The sequence below is a fragment of the Sceloporus occidentalis genome, unplaced genomic scaffold (genome assembly GCF_023333645.1).
Source record: "Sceloporus occidentalis isolate IW3139 unplaced genomic scaffold, rSceOcc1.0.p SCAF_111, whole genome shotgun sequence".
NCBI lineage: Eukaryota > Metazoa > Chordata > Lepidosauria > Squamata > Phrynosomatidae > Sceloporus > Sceloporus occidentalis.
Window position 1 is genome coordinate 421,694 of NW_028317091.1, and position 13,464 is coordinate 435,157.

At 38.6% G+C, this 13,464-nt stretch overlaps 2 protein-coding genes across 2 annotated transcripts; both read right to left on the reverse strand.

Annotated features, from left to right (window-relative positions):
• Positions 1-1,689: 1,689 nt before the first annotated feature.
• On the reverse strand, positions 1,690-2,631 carry LOC149282665 (olfactory receptor 2A7-like). The gene has a single exon (XM_089497939.1). It carries the CDS (start codon positions 2,629-2,631, stop codon positions 1,690-1,692), a length of 942 nt encoding a protein of 313 aa, XP_089354065.1.
• Positions 2,632-6,665: 4,034 nt separating this feature from the next.
• Positions 6,666-7,598, reverse strand: LOC149282666 (olfactory receptor 13F1-like). Its single transcript, XM_089497940.1, has one exon. The coding sequence runs from the start codon at positions 7,596-7,598 to the stop codon at positions 6,666-6,668; it is 933 nt and encodes a 310-aa protein (XP_089354066.1).
• Between the last annotated feature and the right edge of the window lie 5,866 nt (positions 7,599-13,464).

A 13,464-nucleotide genomic window follows, 5' to 3' on the forward strand; every position in this document is an offset into this window, starting at 1 on the left:
TGAAGAGGATGCTAGAGAGGAAGCAGAGCTGCAGGACACAGAAGTGGAAGAGGTTGGTGCAGAAGGTTGGAAGACATTCAGAGAGTGTGAGAGAGAGAATATGAGACAGTGACAGTGTGAGAGAGTGAATGTGGACATTAGCCAACAAATTTTGTTTCTGAATTTAAAAAGTCCCCAATTTGGGTGAACGACTGGCTGCAGAACACTGTCTCGACTCTCTCCTCTACAGTCTGTCCTAAATGCTGCTGCTGGGCTTATCTTCCCTGCACGTCGCTCCTCTTCTGTTTCTTCACTCTGTGAAACCCTCCACTGGCTCCATATTACCTTTAGAATTAAATTTAAAATTCTGGTAATAACATATAAGGCCATCCATAATACTGCTCCTCCGTACATGTCTGCCCTCATAAGAAAATACTCTCCTACTTGATCCTTACGTTCTTCCCATGGGCTGATGCTCTCCTCACTTCCTCTTCCTTTTCCCATTCACAAGATTTCACTCGGGCTGCACCATATCTCTGGAATCTACTTCCACCGGACCTTCAGCAGTCACCCTCCCTCCCGACATTCAAGAAGTATCTCAAAACTCACATCTTCAGAGAAGCTGCACCATCTTAGCTGCTAGAACTTACTTGTCACTGTGCCTTATGTTTGTCACTCCATTCCCTGTAGATTGTAAGCTTGCGAGCCGGGCTCTCGCCACCTAATATATCGGTTTGTCTTAGTCTGTCAATTCTCGTCTTGTCATATCCCTTGAATTTATGTATTGTAATAAACGCTGCATAAATTGTTGGCGCTATATAAAAAAAAAAGATAACAATAATAACTTAAGTTGGATTTAATAATGTTTACCTCTGTGTTTACCTCCTTCATGGACAATGATTGGTTCAATCAGTTGGCCAAGGTAGCCACACCAAACAACTGATGATGGGAAACGGATAGAGAGCATTCCTGGACAAAAATATATTTTCTGGTGGACAAACCACCAACGATGTTGGTCCAGTAGACAACACATATGAATTAATTGTGTCTTAAAGTTGCACGCAAGGTATGGACAGTGTTAAAAATACCAACTTATTAAGAAATGTACTTGACGGTACTAGAGAGCTGATGCATATCCCATCACAGACAAGCCTCAAGGCCTCCCCGAACTATGCTTAATGTGATGGCCCCAGAGGTGTTGCCCAGCTATCCGAACTGATTTATCACTTAATTGTCAAAAGGTTCATACCATCTCACTCACCCCAGAACGGACTATATTAGGTGTGTCTGATCACGGTAATGCTAATTTAATGTTGGCTTTTGTTCCAAAAAAGCAATTTTTCATTGCTGGGTGAAGGAGGAAGCTTCCATTCTATAATCGTTGAGGGCCAATCTGTTTCATTTTTTAAGTGGATTGGCTGGAAACTACATTAAAAAAAGAAAACCCAAGCATTTTATTAATTATTTCTTAATGAGACAAAACTATATGATACATCATATATAATACATTCAAATAAACAGCTGCAAATATGGCATTATTGCATGGACGACCATAAATTTTCCCCATCAACCAATAGGACCGACAACTGGCAATCGGGGTTAGGGAGATTAGGTGAATGTTATTGGTTTCAGTTTGGGTTTACTGCAGAGAGGTTAGATACTGGTGAAACTTGAACCTAAAACATGTATTAATGTTACTGCTTCCCATGATTAGGTATGTTCATGTTCATTGTTTTTACACAAAATGTTCCTTAATGCAACCTTCACGTCGTTGTTTCTCAAACTGTAAATCAGAGGGTTTAACATGGGTGTCACAACACCATAAATCACTGTGACGTATTTCTGTTTGTCAGAAACGTTCTTGGTGGGTCCCAGGTACATGGACATGCTAGTGCCGTAAAACATCAGGACAACAGTCAGATGGGAAGCGCACGTGGAAAAGGCTTTAGTCTTTGTGTTCGTGGGCTGCATCTTTAAAATCGATGTGATAACACACGCGTAAGAAACTAAAATGAACGCGAAAGGAGCTAAGCTTGTAAGCAAACTTCCACAAAGGATCATTGTTTCGTGGAAGGAGGTGTCCCCGCAGACTAGTTTTAGAAGTGAGATGCTCTCGCAAACAAAATTATTAACTTTGTTTCCTCTGCAGAACGATAGCGGTTTTATAATTGTAGGAATATGAGTAGACAGGAAACTCCCCAGCCATACAATAATGGTGATCTTTTTACACATCCGCCAGCTCATAATGACCATATAGCGCAAGGGGAAGCATATGGCTACGTAGCGGTCGTACGCCATCACCGCCAGCAGGATACATTCTGTTTCTCCTAAGAAGAGGCTTGTACTCATCTGCATCATGCACCCGATTAACGAAATCCTTCCTCTTACGGAAAAGATCATGTCACACAACATTTTGGGGATAGTGCAGGATGAATAGAATAAATCCAGAAAGGATAAGTTGCAGAGGAAATAATACATAGGGGTGTGCATACGCGGGGTAACGATGACCGTACATATTAGGATAAGATTCCCAAAAATGGTCAATAGGTATATTATTAAAAACAAAACTGAAAGCAGAATCCGAGTCCTCAGCTCCTGGGAAAGTCCGATCAGAATACATTCTGTAACCGATGTTTGATTCAGATACTGCATCCTCATTGATTCTGTATGAAATATAATAATAATAATAATAATTATTATTATAATAATAATGTTTATTAAAGGGACCTCTCGGGTCATAATAATGCTGTTGTCTATAAACTCACAAATATTTGTACTGAAAAAAAGGCAGGAAATACAAACTGAAGTTTAGAACATTCCATAATAAAGAAAGGATAATGTATTATACAAATAGATATACTCAGAAATAACCAACAAAATAAGGGGTTAGTGACAACATGAAAGAAGAAGAGTCACCACGAGAAGAATAAGTCCGCCTTATTATTATCAACGTAATTGCTAAAAAAAAAAAATTAAAAACACATGTAAAGTGATAAAATGGTCAAAGATGTTAATCGACTTCTTAGATCCATCTGATAGCATCTTTCCAAGTAGACTGGCAATTCTGGTCATGTTACATTAACACAGGTGGTGGAGAACTGGGGAAGGGGGACATAGCTGTGTCAGAGCAGACTCATGGAGGGCTTTGAAGATGTTTGTACCAGGACTCCAAACTGGTTTGGTCCTTCAAACAGTGGGAGGCCAGTGGAGGTCTTCACCTTGTAGGGCGGCAGATAAGGAGCCCTTTCAGAGTGGCACTGAAAGGCTGTAGAGATACCAGTGACTCCTCCAATTCACACCTCAGTGCACAACATGATCCAATTTGTATAGAACCTAAGAAACTAAAATCTATTAAATTATTATGTTAATGAAAAGGAAAATCCAGCACGTGTAGAATAATCACAGCACAGAAGACTGGGCAATGTCACAAAAAGTGTCGGGTTCTTTGTGTCTCTTATCCCTTGAAAAGCTGGAAAGTCAACTTATGGCAGAAAATTTGATATTTTTGCCTTGAAAAAGCAGGTTAGAGATGAGACAGTCATTTCTTGCACGTTTAGGACATGCATGAACCTGGTCATTCTGAACTTTGCCCAGTGAATTCCGAACTTAAAATTGCTCCCTGTGTGATGTGACATTTCAGGGATATTACCTTGTTTCACCTCAAAAGAAATAATGATCTGTTTTGGTATTTTAATGATCAACTAGCAGAGAAGTGCTTGAAAACATTTCTGTTACAAAACAAAGCATCAGCTCATTGAATATTTATTTTATTTTTGGACAATATTTTTTTTTTTTTAAATCCCGTATTTAAGCTGCAATTCAAATTTTCATAAACGCTCAATACATTTCTGCCACAGGGACACTTTTCATCGACGTACCGTTTCATCTCAGAATCCGCTTCTGTTCATTTTTTTAATAGCTTAAATTGTGCAAGAATCTTTTGTATTATTATTTCGCAGTTGTAATATTTTCAATTTTTCAACCAAAATTTTTTTTATCAAAATAAGTACATTAATAAAAAATGTGGTATTCTCTTTAAATATATATATTTTTTATTGTTAGAACTTCTTATATATTCTTATATATTCATTTCATGAGGTTTAAAACCCAAAGAGATTAATCAGTGCAGTTACCAGGTCTCAAGGTGGCATTCATTCTCGTTCTTATTTCTTATTCTCTGTGGTGTTCACTAGGGTATTGGCAGCTTGAAGTATCACAGATAATGGTGAAAGTGTTTTGTGTTCTTCTAACCCACTGGACATCCATTTTTTTATAAACTAATTTAACTGACACTCTGTAAGTGCTCAAAGTTTCCTTTCTTTTAGAATATCTGAGATGTTTTTGTGAACAAGAACAAAAACAAAAAGTCTTTTGAGTGTAGATGAATAATGGGGATAGCTTATCTTGTCTTATTTTTAAAGCTACCAATACTATTAAAAAACAACAACAAAGAATGGTTGCAATATCCTTGACCAAAGTTGTATAATAAATACAGGACCACAGGACCTAAACCACACATAATTTAGTGATATAATAAACTGTAAAACAACTCAACAATAAACAGCAATACAAACCCCCTATTTCGCTAAGAAAATTAAGAGTTAACTCAACCCACCAGACTCCTAAGACTCGCAAAATATATCACAACAAAAATGAGTTATTAGTGAGTGCGAGGGCGTAAGACTTTACATTGAGTTTCAGGAGTGGGCATGCAAGTTTTATGTGAACTTGCATGTTCTCACCAGGAATTCACAAAATTACAAGCTCCTAATAATACCATAGAAAATAAACATAAGTTTTAGAATAAGTTATTCTAAGAAGCAATTGCACCCCCCTTTCCTTACCTCTTATGCAGTGGAATTGGGGGTACAAAATAAACCAGGGGGGGTGTTTTTTTATACAGCTGTGTTCCCAGCACAGTGGATATATACACGACTGGCTGACAGGAAGGTGTGTATACTTAGTTTCAATAACATCATTTGCCAGCACTGGAGGTCATTAGTAATTTTAGCGAGTGCAGTCTCTTTGGAATGCTGTGGACGGAAACCAGATTGTAGCGGGTCAAGCAGACAGTTTGTAGAGAGAAAATTAGTTAATTGATTATAAGGTAATCATTCTAGCAGTTTGGATGCCAGGGGGAGAAGGGAAACTGGACGATAGTTTGATGGGGATGTGGGAATAAGGGAAGGTTTCTTTAGGATGGGAGAGATGATAGCATGATGGAAATACACCAGAGGAAAGAGAGATTAAAGATATTGGTTAGGGTTGGAGTAAGGACACCAGAAAGGGATGATAGGAGGTGTGAGGGTACAGGGTTGAAGGGACAGGCGATGAGGTGAAAGGATGAGTGTACCTCAGAAACTTCAGAAGGGGTGACTGACTGAAGCAGTTGAGGGTGTCTTCTGGTGAGGAAAAGGGTTGAGGTAACATATGAGTAATACAAAATACAAGATCAGGACTGCACACCAAAAAATAATAAAAGAAATTTTTTTTACAACTTAATACCCTATCAAAATATGAAGGTGCAAAGAACCCAAACAGGTGCCCTATCAAAAAAGAAACTTCAACAAAAATCAAATAATCTTTTACTTAATGATAATGGTCAAAAAGTATCTGATACAAAGCAAAACAAACATGTACATACCCAAATTTATCAACTATGGTACAGTAGACAGAAAAGGCCAAACCCAGTGTGAGATCCCCCACGTTACACAATGGGGTTGCAGATCGTACTCCTGACAAAGGCGTTTAGCCATAACATTGGATCGGGCCATGGGGGTCTTGAGGTAAGTACCCCCTCTGAAGGCGGGGCCTCTGGAAGTACCTTGGTGCCAGTTTAAGTAATGGTACTGGGTAAGTATAGTGAAAACTTTTGATCAGATATCAGATCAATGGTGTGAATATTAGAAGGGTGTTCCCAGGACTGCTCTTGAGGGCCGAATCCTTTCCAGTGTACAAGATACTCCAGGACCTCCCCCGCGACGTGTGGAATTTAGCTGCTTTGCAACTTCGAATTCTCCAGGTCAAGATCTACCTGGCACGGTGTTAGATCTCCAAGAAGGGAAAGGCGAAAGACTGGATGCAGTTTGAGATGGGGTAATTCAAGTATTACGGCTACAGGGGAAAACAGACACTGGGAGGCCTGATTGCCCAACAGGGCTGTGGACTTGCCACTGTAGGCCTAGTCAGGCTAAGCCAGGATAAATATAATATGTAAATAAGGGATGCAAAACAGTTGTAACATACACATGATGACAGCCTGTTTATTATATAAAATGTTGTTTATTTTGGTATCAAGGGAATCTGGACACACTTTATTTTTAGCTTAATTGTAAAATTGTAAAATTACTTCATCTTATTTGACTGTCTAGAGAAGCGATGGTCTTTAATTTAAAAATAACATTTGTTGTGCTACATGCCTTAAGCATGTGGTGGTGAACAATTAGCACATGTTACTTCCCTGTGTGTGTCCTGGGAGTAGAATCTCACTACTCCTGCCACAAGCACTTATGTTAGAATTTAGCACTTTCTCAGCGTCAATGTTTAGGGACATTGTTGGACCCTTCCAAGGACCCATTACATCCTAGCCGTTGTATGACTGATGTATAACGCTAGAGGTTTCTGTGGAAAATGATTTTTATTACATTTATTTACATCAAGCCACTCATTGGATGCCTTTAAATATTTCACCGTTCCAAATTCTTAGAAAACATCTTCCTGAGAGCTCGTTTAACCTCACCATTTCTTAGACTGTAAATAAGCGGGTTCAATACTGGCGTCACGATACCGTAAATAATGGAAACAAACTTCTGATTGGCTGATGAGTTATTTTTTGACCCCATATACATGGTTATACTTGTCCCGTAAAACATGAATACTACAGTCAGATGGGAGACGCAGGTGGAAAAGGCCTTACTCCTTCCAGACACAGACTGGATTTTTAATAAGGATCTGATAATACAGAGGTAGGACGCCCCAATAAAAGCGAAAGGAGACAAAATTGTGAACAAGCTTATAAAAAATATAGTTTTTTGGTAAAATGAAATGTCTCCGCATGCCAGCTTTAGGAGCGCTAAGATCTCACAAGCGAAATGGTTAATTTTATTTTCTCCACAAAAAGAAAAAGGACGCGACATCATAGGAACCGTCGCCAACAGAAGACTCCCCAACCATAAGACAACCGTGATATTTTTACATATCCTCCAGCTCATAATGACCATATAACGCAAGGGCAAGCATATGGCTACGTAACGATCGTACGCCATCACCGCCAGGAGGATACACTCGGTTTCTCCTAAGAATAGACCCATTGACATTTGAATCATGCATCCCAAGAACGAAATTCTCCCTCCTCCGCCAGAAAACGTGTCCACCAACATTTTGGGAACGGTAGTCGACGAATAGAATAAATCTAGAAAAGATAAATTGCAGAGAAAATAGTACATAGGCGTGTGCATATGCCGGCTGACTAAAACCACGCATATCAAAATGATATTTCCGACGACAGTCAACGAATACGTTACTGAAAATAAAATGAAAAGTATAATCTGAATCCGTTGGTTCTGAGAAAGTCCAGTTAAGATAAATTCTTTCACTATAGTCTGGTTCCCATCCTCCATCTTGAATCCCAGATCTTTGCTGAAATAAATCATTAAATAGATAAAAAAAACAAAAAAACAATATATTAAATAGCAAATTTAGTCAATAACTATTTAAAAGGCTTTGGAAAATCTTTTTGCACGTGAGACCTATTTACTAGAAAAACACCACCCATCAATATATAATGACCCAGATTATATTATTGAGAAAATAGTTTAAATATTTGTTCTAATTTTTGTTTTTACGAATCAATATTCTTAAAAAAAAAAAGCTTAGAAAAGTCATTAATTAGTTTACTGGAGAGGGTGGTAGATAACAGCCTCCCTGCAGAGGTGGTAGAGGGTAATACAGTGAGGGTACTAAACATGCATGGGATAGACATATGGCTCCTGAATCTAAGACAAAACCAATGACTGATTAAGGTTTGAGTCTTTACAGCAGGAGTAATGGCAGACTAGACGTTGAAGTCTGTGTTTCTATTTTATGTTTTAGAAAATGCATAATTATTTTTGTAGGAGGTTGTTGAAATCCATAAAACCTCTTTGAAATAACTTTACTCTTCCCCCAAAAAGACACCGGACACAAATATGTGGGCAAGGGCTCGGCCGTGGCTTTATTGAACGCATATTCACCGCCAGGCCAACCTGAGGACATTAACCACCCGCCAGTTGACGGCTGATTTACACCCAACGAATACACCAAGAGCTGCAAACCAGTATGATCAGCCCACACCGGCTCGGTCTCCCCATTTCCGCAGTTGCGGATACCATTTAGTCCTCTGAGGCACTGTCGAGGTGACCACAAACAGCAGCTGTGACTAAACAGAATATTACTCCGTGTTAATCACCAGAGAAAGTGAGGAATAAACCACTGCCAGCCGACGACCGAGTTATCACGTCAGCCATATACACCCATCATATTCACCAAGAGCTTCACACCGGTTGTATCGGCCACCGCTGCCCCGGAAATACCAGTACTAGTCTTCTTAGCGATTCATTCCAGGCGGGAGGGACGGAAAGTTCCAGATCTTCTCCCTGCCTGATCCTGGTGGAAAAGGAAGTAAGAAAGAGCCGCCTCTGTTTATATACCTGCTGGATACAGAGTTGTAAACATGACCAATGAATGAGAGCGACACAAAGCATTCCTGCATAGGCCGGCAGTCATATCCCCTTCTCCATTGGTTCAGTGGGGCCCAGTATATCCAGAGTGGACAAAACATCTCTCGACTCCAACCATTAATGAACCTTCTACGTCTGTTAAGTTTAACTGTTATTTGATAAAAAAAATTTTTTTTGCAAGCCTCCAGATATTATAATATTATAATTCATTATTTTGTATTTTAATATTGATTAATATAGCGCCATCATATTGTGCCGTGCTGTACAACAGGCAAAACAAAATAACACTGCCTGGGCATTTCAATAAATGACTCCTGCAAATGAAAATCAATCATTAAAATCTTCCTTCAATTCGGTTTTAGGTAATTATTTAAAAAAAAAAGTTTAAAAAATAAATAAAAAATATTAAAAAAAATAATAGCCCCATATAACACAGGCATTAAAAAGCTAGTAATAATTAGTAGTAATAATTAATTCAATATCATTAATTATATATTAATACATATATAAATATATAGATTAAAATATATAATAATAAAAACACAAATACTGTGACTTTACGAGGGTCACATGTCTCTGGTCTCCCCTTTACCCTGTGTCTACAGCACGGCACAATATGATGGCGCTATATTAATCAATATTAAAATAAAAATAATTTATTTATTTTTTATTCCCATCGAGAAAAACTGGAGGCTTGCAAATATTTTTTTTTTTAATCAAATGACAGTTAAACTAAACAGATGTAGGAGTTAATTATTGGTCGAGAGTCTGGATATACTGTCATTTCAAAGAGGTTTTATGAATTTTTCACACGCAGAAAAAAAATAAGATTTACCAAAATTTAGCATAACATTTTTGATATTTTTACTCGAACTATTATTTTTGATGTGTTTATTGCTTTTTAGGGTTATTCTTCCTGTCAGTAACTGAAAAGCAGATGATATTTTCGCGAGTAATCTATGAACAATACACAAAGTCGGTCTGTGTTGCGGTTTTCTGTATTTATCTAAGTTTTGCCAAAATTCCGAGTAAAATGAAGTACAATTATCCTTATAATCGAAAATCTGTGAAAGGATTAAATATGAATAAATATATAAAGATACCGATTCACAGCGCCATGACCTTGAAGCTTCTCGGTGTGTTCGGCTCTGCCGCCTCCGTTCTAGCGTCTCCTTTATCAACACAATTCCCGGCCTCCTGAGATTGAGAGGCTCTTCTACTAAATTTAACACTAAATGTACGACAGTTCCCCAACCCGTTTTATTTCATCATTTATTAAAAATTCACAATGATAACAATAAATCAGTTGATACAAGTTATTTGAGAATTTGTTAATTTAACACTTAGCCTAATCAATTTTTTATTAGAATTGTATATGGATATCCTCCTTACATGCCATTTTCTTATAAATTTTAAAAACTGTTGCAACATCGCATTGACTGGTGGGCCATGATTGGGATCCTGAGTATGGCTAGGCCTGGCGCCAATTTTGGCAGGTTGGAAGTGGGGTGAAAGGGTCGTGTCACGAGGCTGGGGGCCATTTTGTAGTCACCTTTCCCCGTGTTGTTTGTCCTCCCTCCCTGTTTGTTGTGTTGGGTTGGGGTATTTAAGCTGTCACAGCCGGGGCAGTAGCTTACTAGGCATCTAGGTGGTGGGGGACAGGGTTTGATGGGGGCTCCCAGTCAGTGGTGGTGGGAGCATCAGCTTTGGGCATCTTGTCCGTCCCTGTGAGGCGGTTCCACATTAGGCTTTATGGGTTTTGTTAATTATTTATGTTTATTGATGTTATTTATTATATTTATGTGTTCAGTTGGTAGTCTTTACTCTGTTAACGCAGCGCGATGTCGGGCCTAAGGCCGCGCGGCAATGACTTGGTTAATAAATACAATTGGCTGCGGCCTTTTCAACCCAAGTGTCTGGTGTCTGTCCGTATTGGGTTAAGGTAAATTGGGTGAGGGTCCGGCCCGGAGATCGAGGGAACTTCAGTCGTTGTCTTTTAACAACTAGCACCCAATATTACTCTGATTAGTATGGTCCGGCGCTTCTGCATTTCAGTTGAAATACCTTTTGTGACATCCAGGTGCGGAGATGCTTTGAACGTTCTGGCTTAAAGTTTGGAAGAGAAAGAGGATCTATTTTCTGGCAGGAAAATAATTCTAATCACAAATGGAAACTGCGCGGGTGTTTCTGGAGTTCTAGGGAGAGTCCTCGGCTTTCCTACCGCAGTCACACTTTGGCCTCTCTCTGGAGAGGAGTGCTGGCATAATGTGGATTTTTAAAACTTATAGCAGTCATTAAGGCTAATGGTGGTCATACCAAATAATGAGAATTTCCAATTTTTATGACATGTACTAACAAACATTTTTGTCTACTTTTATTAGCAAAAAAATGCATTTTTTTAAAATATTTTGCCAAACAAATGTAATTTTCAGAAATGATTAAATGAAAGCAGATTGTGGTAGCGGACATTTGGATTCTATTGTATTTTCTCCTGGGAAAGCTTAATTGTCGTGTGCCGCAGAATCAGGCACTGACTGGTCATTGACAGACAGCTTTAAGAAGCTGTTTCAGTTTCTATAGCAACAACCTGTCACATGACAATTAAGCATTGTCAACAAAAATATATAACATACAATATATAAACCGGGGATAATGGTTCTAATAACCATCTGACATCGTGTTGGTTTTGCATAGATTTGAGGAAATCTTTCCGAAATGGGTTCCACCTCAACTATTTGCCCTTTGACCTTTTCTATAATATACCCCAAAAAGGCAAAAAATAAATCACAGAATATACAAAGCCTTTGTGTTTACCGCTGGTATGGTGTGGTTAATGACCTTGGACGTGCCCACCGAGTTTAAGGTCGGCTGGTGGTTAGCGGAGGCAGCTGTCAGTATTGTTGGACGAGGGAGGAGGTGGTAACCGGAATTAGAAGGGGCCGGCAGACGATGGTAGTTATACTATGTTAGGCAAGTTATTATTACTTGGTATATGTTTTGTTTATATTGCATTTATATTGTTTATATTTGTTATGTATTATTCACATACCTGGGAACTCTGCGTGTTTGACCCGGAGATTGCCGGGTGAGCGCTGCTCCTCCAGTTCTCTGAGTCAAGACCCGAATCCTCTGGGTCGCGGGAGCGGGGTCTTGACACGCCCCGCTCCCCGCCCATTTTTTCCTTTACATGGGGGTGTTCCCCCCCAACGTCAGCGGGAATGCCCACTGATGCCAGTGGGACCGCCCACCGATATCAGCGGGACCGCCCACCGATGTCAGCGGGACCGCCCGCTGACATCAGTGTGCAGTCCTGGCCACGTCCCGCAAGGGAAGGCTCCTGGTAGCCGGAGCCCAGAAGTTCCCAGGTATGATTATTCATGTTGTTTTGGTTGTTTGATAAAGGTTGTACGTACTGTGGCCTGTTTTATATGCAAGAAAGTTGTGGTGTGTTTTACTGGTGGGTTTCTGGTTATAGGGATAATAGATTTTTTTTGAGTTATTTTGAGTTCAGCGCGGTCCCCGCTACTTAGTATGATGAAGGCCAACCTACAGGGTCTACTTTTAGCATTACCCGTTGGCTTTCCTTGGAACTACCTGGCGCCCTGTCCCCTGAGGCGCTGTAACTCTTTGGCCAACATGTCAATGTACATTTCTGCTTTGCCTTTTTGGCAGCGATCATTCTTTGTAAAATTAATAAAATCACTTTTTTATACAGAAAATTTTGTTCAATATTCACACATTGTTTAAGGGATGTAGGATAAATAGAATTTGTGATTTTTACAGCATGTCTAAGCACAATAAACTAACACTATTATAATAATTATTATTAGAATTATTATGATCATTATTATTATTTTTGATACTTTTGGTTGCTGTAGTTGGATATTTACCGCTCTTCTCCAAGGGTTACGTTTTCTAGGTAATTAGGATAATTAGCTATACAATGACGGTTATTCAGCTTGTGTTTAATTGTTTATTGTCCTGAGGATGGTCCATTTATTCCCACACCTTGTTAGCACTTTGGATGCTGCGATATAATTCAGTGTCTGGGGGAAAACGATCTAAAAGTGACCTCTTTCTGACTTTGGTCCTGAAGGGCTTGTGATTTGGCATCATTTAATGTTTAGATTAAAAAAATACAGATATTTCAGAGTTTCTCTAATATTAATATATTATGAATATGAATTAAATATAATTAATAATTAATATATTAATTTCTTTAATAATAAGAAGAAATACCACATGATTTTTTTATTACGAAAAACTGTTACATTGTTACATTCATTTCTAAAATAAAATAAAATGCGCTATCGTAGTCATACATCCATAGCAACATGACAAACGATTTCAAATGTCAAAAATGATTTCAATATGGGGGGGCTAACCTGGGGTTAGCCCCCCCATATTAAAAATTCTAACAAAAGATCATTCCATTTGTTAGATCTTTGTTAGATCAGGTAAGATCAACTGTTATTTTCGTTAGATCATCTCTACAATATGCAATATTAACAAACTTTTTCAAGGGGGACTAACTCGTAGCCAGCCCCCCCTCATCAAAAATGTCAACAAACTGTTATTGATTATGATAGCCCCGTTTTAGATCCGGTTTGATCAGACAATATTTTTGTTGGATCTAATTACTGAGATAATGCAATGTTCAGTTATGTTCAGTTATGCTGAACTATATATTTTGATGTCACAATAAAAATAATCACGGAGTGGAAAAACAAAAGAAATCATTAAATATTATATCCGAATATATAAACCT